General features: G+C 49.3%; 1 protein-coding gene across 2 annotated transcripts in view; it reads left to right on the top strand.

Annotated features, from left to right (window-relative positions):
- Window positions 1-11,043, top strand: part of LOC110334948 (DNA dC->dU-editing enzyme APOBEC-3) — a 13,019-nt gene extending 1,976 nt beyond the window's left edge. Inside the window, exons 2-9 of one of the 2 annotated variants that reach the window (XM_021217006.2) lie at window positions 386-533; window positions 1,855-2,131; window positions 2,275-2,389; window positions 3,223-3,321; window positions 8,965-9,130; window positions 9,854-10,115; window positions 10,363-10,475; window positions 10,809-11,043. In XM_021217006.2, the coding sequence (XP_021072665.2) occupies window positions 386-533; window positions 1,855-2,131; window positions 2,275-2,389; window positions 3,223-3,321; window positions 8,965-9,130; window positions 9,854-10,115; window positions 10,363-10,475; window positions 10,809-10,874 (1,246 nt within the window). In that variant the 3' untranslated portion in view covers window positions 10,875-11,043. The remainder of the gene's footprint in view (window positions 1-385; window positions 534-1,854; window positions 2,132-2,274; window positions 2,390-3,222; window positions 3,322-8,964; window positions 9,131-9,853; window positions 10,116-10,362; window positions 10,476-10,808) is intronic. The other variant, XM_021217007.2, reaches the window with a different exon arrangement.
- Window positions 11,044-12,120: the final 1,077 nt, after the last annotated feature.

The raw sequence follows: 12,120 nt of genomic DNA on the forward strand, positions 1-12,120 counted from the left end.
GGAGGCAGAGGCAGGCAGATTTCTGAGTTCAAGGCCAGCCTGGTCTACAGAGTGAGTTCCAGGACAGCCAGGGCTACACAGAGAAACCCTGTCTTGAGGGGGAAAAAAAAAAAGAAAAAGAATCTTGAACCTTTCATTTCCTCAGGCTCTACCTGTTCTTGGGTAGGACTCAGAGGTGGAGCAGCATAGGGCCCAAGTAGGAGGACACCTCTCTGGCAGCAAGATTTTTCCCTTCTCCCCCTCAAGCTTCCTGCTTGGAAAGACTCCAGAAATTGTCAAAGGTTCAGGGAGTTGGGGGTGCCTCAGGACTTTAGGGGCCTTGTTCTGCTTAGGGTCACTCCAGGGCACACTCTACAATTTTCTGTTTTCTCTCTTGTGCTTGCAGAAACCTGATATCTCGAGAAAAATTCGACTTCCACTTTAAGAACCTATGCTATGCCAAAGACCGGAAAGATACCTTCTTGTGCTATGAAGTGACTAGAAAGGACTGCGATTCACCCAACTCCCTTTGCCATGGGGTCTTTAAGAACAAGGTACTAGGTTAGGGACATAGCTCAGTTGGTGGAATGTTTACCTAACATTCATGTGAGTCCTGGGTTTGATCCTAGGCAGCACAGGAAAAATAGGCATGGTGGCTCACACCTGGAATCCTAGCACTCAGGAAATGGAGACAGGAGGACCAGAAGTTCAGGGTCATCCTTGCTTATATAGCGTTTGAGGTCAGCCTGGGTTGCGTGAGATCTTATCTAAATAAACGAATAAACAAACAAATAGTCAATAAAGACCAAAGGCCTGCGGAGGTGGCCCCAAGGATAAAGCACTTGCCACAAAAACATGAGACCCTGAGTTTGGATCCCCAGAATTCATGTAAAAACTAGGTAAGCCTACAGCCAGCTATACTCCTATCCTATGGGAGGCAGAGTCAAGGAAACCTCAGAGTAAGCTGGCTCACGGGGTTAGCTACGTCGGCAAGCTCTGGGTACCATGTGGGGCCCTGCCTCAATGTGGAGAGCAAGCAAGACATCCAAGGTCAATTTCTAGCTCTCCATACTCACGAGCATATATGTGTTCCCACCATGGGCACACACACACACACAAGCTAAATAAACTGATTGCCCAGGCCCTTCTCACAACAGGCAGGAGCCAAGCCCATTGAGACTGCAGAGGCAGGGTGTGGTGGCCCACACCTCTAGTCTCACTGCCCTGAAGGCAGAGGCAGGTAGTTCTCTGTGAGTTTGAGGCTAGCCTGGCCTACATAGCCACTTCCAGGCCAGCCAGGAATACCACAGTAAAACGATGTCTCAGAAAATAATAATGACACTGGGCGGTAGTGCCCCATGCCTCCCAGCACCGGGGAGGCAGAGGCAGGTGGATCTCTGAGTTCAAGGCCAGCCTGATCTACAGAGAAAGAGAGAGAGTTCCAGGATAGGCAGGGCTGCACAAAGAAACCCTGTGTTGAAAAACCAATGGACAAATACATAATAATGAAAAATAAAATAAAGGAAAGGAAAGGACTTTTTTGTGTGTATTGTGAACGTACTGTAAATGTAACCTCAGATGAGCCACGTTTCAAGGACTTGGTAGCTACCCTTGGTCAGTGGTTCCTTCAGGGGTCTTCTTAGCCTGTATCCTCCACATCAGATATGGCAGACAGGTAACCAGACAATCCCCCAGTGGACCTGGCTCAGAGTGCTGGCAAGAGGGGTTGCTGAGAATGCAGAAATAGTGCTAAGCCCTGAATGGTGAGGGATACAGAAATTAACAAAGAAGATGGGGAGGGATGGAGACACCCAGCGGAGATCCCCTCTATCCTCCACCTTCCCCTCCCATCAAGAGTTTCCCTTTTGCTCCCAGGGCAACACCCACGCTGAAATCTGCTTTTTATACTGGTTCCATGACAAAGTACTAAAAGTGCTGTCTCTGAGGGAAGAGTTCAAGGTCACCTGGTACATGTCCTGGAGCCCCTGCTTCGAATGCGCAGAGCAGGTAGCCAGGTTCCTGGCCACACACCACAACCTGAGCCTGGCCATCTTCAGCTCCCGCCTCTACAACATAAGGGACCCGAAGACCGGGCAGGGACTTTGCAGGCTGGTTCAGGAAGGAGCCCAGGTGGCTGCCATGGGCCTACCCGGTGAGGAGTGGGCATCACCATTGCAGGAGGGCATGCGGGTCTGCCATACAGGGAAGGGTGTGTGCCCAGGGAACCAGCCTTGAGGGACTGTGGAGACTCCTGCTGGGCCCTAACTGCCTGCCTTCTCTCCTCTTCTGATTCAGAATTTGAAAAGTGTTGGAAGAAGTTTGTGGACAATGACGGCCAGCCATTCATGCCTTGGAAGAGACTGTGTACAAATTTTAGATACCAGAATTCTAAGCTTCAGGAGATTCTGAGGTAAGGGGCTTTCTCATGCCTGACTACCTTTCCTGTTCTCCCTCCTCCCAAACCTCTTCTCTCTCTGAGACATCTTTACCCACAAGGCCCTCCCAGTCCCGTAACCTGGTGTCTCCCATCATGGAGTCCTGCTGCAAGCCAGTTGGCTTATGTCTAAGCATGGAGACTGGGAGGTAGAGAAACCCCATCGAGGCAGTCTTGAGGGGCTGGAGAGATGGCTCAGCAGTTAAGAGCACTGGCTGCTCTTCCAGAGGACCTGCGTTCTATTCCCAGCAACCACATGGTAGCTCACAGCTGTCTGTAACTCCAGACTCAAGGGAGCCTCACACATATATACATGCAGTCAAAGCATAGATGCACATAGAAAATAATTTTTTTAAAAAAAGCAGCCTTGGGTGCCTAGAGGAAGGGAGGAGCTGTCAGACACCCCAGTTACCAGGGCTTCCCCCTCCCCCGCCATGCTTTGCTAGCCCACCATGCTCTCCAGGTCTGAGAGCCTGGCAAACAGTTCCTCCTGATGCCCTCCTATGGCCTATAGATGGTCCTTCTTGCTGGGTCTCTGTGTGCTGTGTGGACCCTCCTTCCTAGCGTTCCTCTGTCCAAATTCCCTCTTCCCACAAGTCTATTTTTGACCTCGAATGAGGACCCACCTAAGCGGCTAGCCTCCAAACACTAGCTCCATTCTGAGTCCTGAGGTGTAGGGGCCTTGAACTTGTGCTTCTCCCAGGGCTAAGAGGCATCTTTGTGGATGGGGAGCCCAGAGTCCTCGCTCTGGTTGCCAACACCCCAGGAGAATCCTTGACCATATCCTGGTCCTCTCTTCCATTTTCCAGACCTTGCTTCATCCTGGGCCCTTCCAGCTCTTCACCCACTCTGTCAGATGTCTGTCTAACAAAAGGTGTCCCAGGGATGAGGTTCTGGGTGGAATGCAGGTGAGCCGTGGGGACTGGGGACTGAACGAAGCAGGGTAGAAGGGCACTCTCATGTAAGAGGCCGGGGGAGGGACATTGAGGAATGAGAGGGGTAAGAGTAGGGCAAGCTGGTAAGGTGGCTCGCCAGGTGCTTGTCATGCAAGCCATGTGGCGTGACTTTGGTTCTTGGAACCCACGTAAAGGTGGGAGGAGAGAAACAGCTCTACAGAGTTGACCTCTGACCTTCACCCTTAGGCCATGGCAGGTGCACACCCTATATTACACACACACACACACACACACACACACACACACACACACACACAAATAATAATAATAGTGATGATGATGTTGTTGATGGTGATGATGGTGATGGTGATGATGGTGATGATAATGATAAATACTTTTTTTTTTTTTTTTTTTTTTTTAAGAGTAAAAGGCCAGCCCACAGGGACAGCTAGGGAAGGTACCTCTGGTAACTGGGCAGGATGGGAAGTAAGACTAGGAGACAGGTATTTGGGGGATGCTCTGGAGAGTAAGTTCATAGGCTGACCACGGACACTAGCCCATGGCTTCCCCTGCCATTTAATAACATCATGAGGAATAAGAGCTCAGCTTGACCCGGATGACTAAGCTCTGTTCCGGCAGGAGAGGAGCCAAGGCAGAGAGGGAGGAAGAGGAGGAGGCCTACCGGGGACTCCTGTCCTTGCGAGAGCCAGGCCCTGAGGTGACAGCTCTCACAGACTTCTTTGTGTCTTTAATCTGAGGATCCGTGGTTGGGACTTGCCAAAGCAGGTTGAAAAGCTTCAGGAGAGTGAACTGAAAGTCCTTGTCCTTGTGTCTTAGACCTGGCCGGCTCTGTGGGAGTCACCTCTTCCCCACCCTACTCCTGCAACTTTCCTGGGAACCATCAGGGCCACAGAGGGGCAGCAGGAGGAGGCAGAGAGCACAGCTAAGCAGACCTGGCCAGCCCTCCAGCCCTGTTGTTTATTTGCTGTGTGACAGTCTGAGACCTCTTCTGAGATGTCCCTCCAATTTCCTGTCTTGTTGGGGGTGGCAGATAGGGCAGAAGGTGTTGCCTTCTCCAGGGCCCGAGATGAGATTCGGTGCCCTGAACCACACCAAGTGCCAGTTAGGGGTGAGTGAGGTGGGCTCCCCCTGCCTCTCGCCCTTCCCATCCAGCTCTGCACCCGGCTCCCTTTCTGAAGTTAGCGTCTCCTTTCCTTTTGGATCTCTGTTCAGACTGCGTGAGAAGACCCGTCTCTATCTAGGCTCTGCTTTGCCAACCCAGAGGATCACAGGACGGAAAGAAAGCCTGAGACGGAGCCAGCTTAGCTGCCTTGGGTCTTCCTGTTCCGGGATGGGGCCTGTGCATCACTATCAGGGTCTCAGAGACAGTTTACTAAACAGGAAGGGAAGCCCCCAGACTGGAGGTCTGGGACCACCCTGCCCAGGATATCCCATAGGATGCTCCAGTGCAGGTATGGGGGAAGGTTGAGAGCAGAGGAGATACGGAGGCAGGGCCCAGGGAGATGTTAAAAAGGAAGGAACAAACAAGGGGCATGCCTTTCATCCCAGCACTTAGGAGGCAGGCGTATCTCTGTGAGTTCAAGGCCACCCTGGTTCACAGAGCTAGTTCTAAGCAGCCAAGGCTACACAAAGGCATTCTGTCTCAAAACAACAACAACAACAACAACAAAAAGTAGACAGAAGAGCCATCACCCTGGTGGGAGTCGGTGCGGTCACACACAGCTGCTTTAGGAGCCCAGTCACAAACCAGGGACTTTCCCAGGGCCACAGGCCGCCTCAAGAAAAGGAAATGAAACCCCAAACCGTGCCTCTTATAGAGCAGAGGTGGCCAGAAGTAGCCCCTTTGTATCTCTTCTCACCCCTGGTTCCTTCAGAAGACCCCGCTGCTTCCCGCTTCAGTGCTTTTAGGAGCTTTGCTTTAATTTTTTTTCATATGTATTTTTACATATGAAATGTTTAAATTAGTGTACAAAATAATGGGTGTAGTTATTGTATTTTCACAAATATACATTGATGTAGTTGGTGAAAGCACACACACACTCATATACACTCACACTCACACACATACACTCACACATACACTCACACATACACACACACTCATATACACACACACACTCACATACATACACACATATACACACATTCACACACATACATATACTCAGAGATGCCACTAAATAAATAAAAATGAAAAAAAATTTTTTTTTTAGAAGGACCTGCCTAAAGCTAGGTGTGGTGGCACAGAGCTTTTGTTTGTTTTGTTCTTTGAGACTGCCTCTGCCTCCCAAGTGTTGACACTAAAGGCCTGGGCGACCACTGAACTTCTGCGGTGCATACCTTTGATCAGAGTAGAAAGGGTGGATCTCTATGAGGTCAAGGCTAAGCTGATCTACATGGTGAGTTTTAGGTCAGCCAGAGCTGCACAGTGGGACCCTGTGCTTAAAAACAAAGAATCTGCCTGGTGCTCACAGCAAGGATGGGCATAAGTGGATTGTGTGGCCTTTTGAGGAAAAAGCATGAATCCTTGAGTCCTTTACTGTTGGAATAGAGCTGTCCTGAATATCGCCATGGGCTTTGGATCTGGTAGGGCCCCATCAGAGACAACCCATTGTCTCCTGGCTTCTGACTCTTTATCATTCTGGGCACTGTTGACACAAAGTTCCAGTGTGTGACTGGTCCCACTGCCATTTGTTATGTGTGTGCTCATGCATGGACCTGTGGCCACGCCCAGGCTTTGATGGTTGGGGAGGGGCTGGGTCTCCGGTCAGTCTTCCGATTACAGAATGTTACTGTCCAGCAAGATCTGGCAAAGATAAGAAAAGTTTGGGGGCTGCAGAGAAGGCTCAGTGGTTTAAAAGNAAAAAAAAAAAAAAAAAAAAAAAACCTGCCAACTGCTCATGAAGAGGGACTTGGTGCTCACCCCAGGCAGCTCATAATTGCCTGTAGCTCCGGTCTCAGGGGCTTTGACAGCCTCTTCTGGTCTCTCTGGGCACCTGCACACTTGTATACATACCCACCTTCCCCGACCCAGCCCCCACTCTATTAAAAATGAAAGCTAAAATCTTTTTGAAAAGAAAGAAAAGCCATTTCATTGATCTAGGACAATGAACTTAACCTTAATCTATACTTGTACTATTGCATATAAAAGGTGTGTGGTTCCTCCCTCCCGAAAACATGGGGCTACTTTCTCCTGGAGAACCAGATAGGGCAGGGGTGCAGACCGGAATGGAGACTTGCTTTTTGGTCTGGGTGCACAGGGTGGGCCCAGATGGGTTTTGGCCTCTGCATGCTGTGACCTAGGGAGAGACACATCCTTTCAACAAGCCTCCCTACAAAACAAACAAAGGGTTCTTCTTTGTCCCCCTAGCCCCCTGACACACACACACACACACACACACACACACACACACACACCGTTTCTGTCTGTAATCTTGGGAATCAGTCCTTACCTGCCTGGTATTTAAAATGGAATGATGCCCCTAGGTTTGACATTTATCCAATAGCTTCCCCTTCAGCAGGCCTATTTTCCCTTTTGAGAGATAAGTTAGAAGAATAGGGACAAAAAAGGGGGGTACCCAAGATACCCCATCCTTAGGAATCTCACCAAACTTTGTGTGTGGTGGGTTGTTAGGGTTTTTTGTTTGTTTGTTTGTTTGTTTTTAAGATTTTTACAATTTCTTGTATGTATAAATGCTTTGTCTGCACTTACATAAGTTCACCTGCATACACTACCCATAGAAGCAGAAGAAAAAGCTACCAGATACCCTGGGACTGGAGTTACAGATGACCGCTAGCCACCATGTGGTTGCTGGCAACCAAGCCTGGGTCCTTTCTCTTTTTCTTTTCTTTTCTTTCTTTCTTTTTCTTTTCTTTTCTTTTTTTTTTTCCCCTAGATAGGGTTTCTCTGTGTAGCCCAGGCTGTCCTGGAACTCACTCTGTTGACCAGGCTGGCCTCGAACTCAGAAATCCACCTGCTTCTGCCTCCCAAATGCTGGGATTAAAGGTGTGCGCCACCACTGCCCGGCCCAAGCCTGGGTCCTTTGCAGGACAGCAAGTGCTCTTAACCACTGGAGGCTTTCAGATGGCCCCCGATATGTGTTGACTTTTTGTAGATTTGAATCTTGACAGAGAACAGAGGATTTAGGGGGCAGGGATGAGGGAGATGGCTGAGGAAGGATGGGCATTGCTTTGCCAGTGCAAAGACCTGAGTTCGAGTCCCAGTCGCCATGAAAAAATGTGGGCAAAGCTGCATATGTTTCTAGCCCAATACTGGGTGCTCACTGGTCAGCCAGAGTAGACTGAGGAGCTTTCAAGGCAGGGCATAAGATGCCCAGTGTCCCGCTCAGGCCTCCACATGGGCACACCTGGGTGTGCATGCTCACATGCATGTACCAAACATGCCACGCCTACACAGAGAGAAGGAAAACAGATGTACAGTGGAGCCATGGAGGGCCAGGTCTCCTGGTCTGGTAGCACACACCATGGCCTCGTGACATTACACAGGAAGTTGGGTGCCTTTAGCATCCGAAAGTCAGATTTGTTCCCTTTTCGAATAAAGTCTCCTAGTGGTGAGTCACAAAAGGTCAGAGGGCAATTGCTCCAGGATGGGACTATGAGCTGTCACAAAGTGTCCCCTTGGAAGGTTAAGGTGCTACTCGGATAGCAATGTCTTACCTAATAGAAGGCTTCAGGCCCAGGGCACCCTGCAGGTCTGTGAGGAAAGCTTACCAATCAATGGAAGGTGGGGTTTCCTGAGAGATCACAGGACTGGGGGAAGGGGGCTCACTGCAAAGTAGCTTTGTAGAGGAGAGGCAGGAAGGAGGGGGAGCCAGAGATAGGAGGACTGACTCCTGGAAATGGGCATAGATTCACTCTAGACAAGCTGCCCCCACCAGCCCTGCCACCCTCTGAGATCAGGAGTTGGGGGATAAGAAAGAGGAGTGTTTCATAGCGTGTCACAGCCACAGAGATGGGAAAGAATGGGAGAGAGATCCACAGAACACACAGATTCACCCACGATGAGCTGGGCCTCCTGTATTTCAACCAGGAAGAGGAATGAGACACAGAAAACATTCCCTTTTCCCTTCTGAGCCATGCAGTTGGGCCGCTTTGTCCCAGGCCTTTTGATAGCACCAAAGAGCCACTTTGGCCAAGAACCATTAGTTGCCAGGTGGAGGAAGGAGGACCTTCGACTGGAAAGTCTGTTGAGGCTGGGTTCCTCATTCCTGAGAGCTGAGCTGTCTACGAAAACATGTTTGCTCCACACAAAAGTAGCCCTGGCCAGGCCCCGTCAGATGGCCCTGAGTCCCATGATTAAGAGAAAGTCCCAGAAGGATCCGCACCCTCCCCCCACTCCCAGGGCAATGATGAGTGCATGAGAAGCCAGACACCTTTAGGTTCCACTGGGAAGTAGCCCTGGCTAGAAATATCACGGGTTTCTTAGTATATATGCCACTCGCCAAGGGCTTCGGGTGAAGAGGTCATGTGGAGGATGTGGTGACAGGTTTATGATTGACAGGTTGATGATGAAGGTGTCAGGAGCCCCTGCATTGGTCCAGAGTTGGGTTAAGAGCAGGCTGAACAGAGGTCACGTTTCCTCACCTTTGTCTTCTTTGTTCCTTTGTACAATAGCCAAATGAGCCTGCTAAGAGAAGAGGTGTTTTATTTACAATTTCACAACAGCCGAAAGGTCCAGCCAGTCCAGCATCGCTGCTACTACCGCAGGAAGCCCTATCTATGCTACCGGCTGGAGCAGTCCAATGGCCAAGAGCTGCTCAAAGGCTGGCTGCTAAGCAAGGTACCAGATGGGTTCTCAGAGCTGGATACAGAGGCAGCCAGGGACTTTCCCCCCCTTGCCCTTCCAACACATCATGAACATCCTGAGGGTCCCAGACTTTCTTCCTTGTCCCGAATCTTCCAAGGTTGTTCCTTTGCATAGCACACGCTTCCTGCCATGCATGCTCTGCTCCACATGCTTCCTGCCACGCATGCTCCCGGGTCTGCTTTTTTTTTTTTTTTAAAAACTGTCCTGAGGAAACAATGAAGACACACAGTGGTCTCTTCACTGCAGTCTCCCAGGCTCCCTGTCCTTCCTTTTCACTACCACCCGCTCTTCTGTTAAAACATCTTTGAAAAGCTCTTTCTGAACTTAGTGGCATACCCCTTTAATCCCAGCACTCGGGGAGGCGTTCGAAGCCAGCTTGGTTTACATAGTGAGTTCCAGGGTCAGCATCCTGAAGTGAGGAGGTCACTCACTTCATGGGGACCATGACTTGAAAGTACCATCTCTTGGCTGAATCCTTTTGTCTGGGCACCTCTGGGATTCTTGTCCAATTTAGAAAAGGCTGTGGTGTTTTGGGAATGTAGAGTTAGTGGTTGAATACAGAAAGAGGGGGTCTCCCTGTGCTGGGTCAGACATTAGGAAATTCACAAGGTAGTGCCCCTGGTCTCCAAGTTCACCCCCAGTCTCATACTGTCTGGCTTCTGCCTTCCAACTTCTTTTTGCCCGGGCTCCCCTCAGAAAGGAAAACAACATGCAGAAATCCTCTTCCTGGAGAAGATTCGGTCCATGGAGCTGAGTCAAATGAGAATCACCTGCTACCTCACTTGGAGCCCCTGCCCAAACTGTGCCTGGCAACTGGCGGCATTCCAAAAGGATCGCCCAGATCTAATTCTGCACATCTACACTTCCCGCCTGTATTTCCACTGGAGGAGGATCTTCCAGAAGGGGCTGTGTTCTCTGTGGCGATCAGGGATTCAGGTGGACGTCATGGACCTCCCACGTAAGAAAGGACCACAGCCACCAGTGGTCAAAGGCTTTCCAGCCTCAATATGACAAGCCATGGCCAGGGGGACGGGAGAGAAGCTGGACAGGAAGGGAGGATGTTAGCCTGCCTGAGGCCTTTAAAGATTTGCCTCCACCCGACTGGGCAGATTCTATGAAGAGTCATACCCTGAGAAGGGAAGGCAGTAGGGGAAGGCCTCTGCATGGCCTGGGGACTCACCGGCTCCCTCTTTTTTTCATCTCAGAGTTTACTGACTGCTGGACAAACTTTGTGAACCCGCAAAGGCCGTTTAGGCCATGGAAGGGACTGGAGAAAAACAGCAGGCACACACAAAGGCGGCTCCGCAGGATCAAGGAGGTGAGAACCACCTTGCTGCAGGCCCCGCCTCCTAGTGCAGACTCCGCCCCTTCAAACCCAGCCCCATTACAGGCCCTACCCGCTGCAGCAGAATTCTCAATCTCGGGCCCGGGCTTTTTGCTACAGCCCCCGCCTCTCTTTTTCCCCATATTCCTTGGGTGCCCCTCCCTTCACCCTCCCCTGGGCCCAACCCCTCATCTCTAGACATCGTTTGTTCTCTTGCACCAGGGCCTCCCAGCCCTGCCTTACCTCTGTGTCTCTGTTCTTAACTAGAACATCCCTTTGCCTGTCTTCCTTACACCAATTGGCGCGCCCATATTTCTTTCCCAACAGTCCTGGGGCCTGCAAGATTTGGTGAATGACTTTGAAAACCTACAGCTTGGACCCCCGATGTCTTGAGAGGCAAGAAGAGATTCAAGAAGGTCTTTTGGTGACCCCCGCCCAACCCCAAGTCTAGGAGACCTTTTGTTCTCCTGTTTCTTTTGTTTCATCTTTTGTTGTTTTGATTTGTTTTGAAGAAAGAGTCTCACTGGGTAGCTTGCTACTCTGGAACTCACTACTAGACCAAGCTGGCATATATATATATATATATATATATATATATATATATATATATATATATATATATATATTTCCCCATCAATAGGTGCTTAATTTTGTACTTGAAAATTTTAAGTTGGGCCAGGCATGGGGGAGCAGCGTGCCTCTAATCGCAGGCAGGCAGGAGGATTTCCACGAGCTTGAGGCTAGCCTGATCTACATAGTGGTCTCTAGACAGCCAGAACTACACAAAGACCATGTCTCAAAAATAAATTTAGATAGATAAATACATAAATAAATGGAAGAAGTCAAAGAAAGAAAGACAAGATTAAATTGTGATGATGGGTCGTATGTGTTTGAGGCAGGAGGATTGCCACATGTTGGAGGTCATCCTGGGTTTACAATGAGACCCTGTCTCAAAAATACACCAAAAGAACAGTTTTAAAATCCCCAAACCTGAGTTCTTTTCTAATAAAGTGGACAACCAGGCCAGCCCCCTCACCCATCAGAGTGTGAATGGCAAGGAAGGGAGCCATCGAGATGACTCATAGGTGAGCAAGCTGACTGTACCTGAAGATCAGAGTTCAGATCCCAACACCCACCTCCCACAGCTCACAGTTGCTCTAACTCTAGCTCCAGGGTACCTGGTGCCCTCTCCTGGACTTTGTGGCACCCCATATATGTATGTATGTGTGTGTATGTATATATTATGTGTATATAATGTATCCATTATATATGCATACATGCTATATATATATATATATATATATATATATATATATATATATTATACATTATATATCTCCCTGGAGTTGCAGCCCAGCCAAGTTCCCCCTACATAGGGTGTCTGTCTCAAAAAAATAAAATGAAGTAAAATAAAATAAAATAAAATAAATAAAGGAGTTTGAGGAAGACACTTGACATTGACCTCTGGTCTCCATATAAGTATGTATAGCACACACACTTCTTTGGAAACACTGTAAGACATATCCAAAAGTGTGTCCAAATCCAGTCAGGTTGTCTTTTAAATGTCTTCCTCGCTGGGCAATGGTGGCGCACGCCTTTAATCCCAGTACTTGGGAGGCAGAGGCAGGTGGATTTCTGA

The sequence above is a fragment of the Mus pahari genome, chromosome 17, assembly GCF_900095145.1.
Source record: "Mus pahari chromosome 17, PAHARI_EIJ_v1.1, whole genome shotgun sequence".
Lineage (NCBI taxonomy): Eukaryota > Metazoa > Chordata > Mammalia > Rodentia > Muridae > Mus > Mus pahari.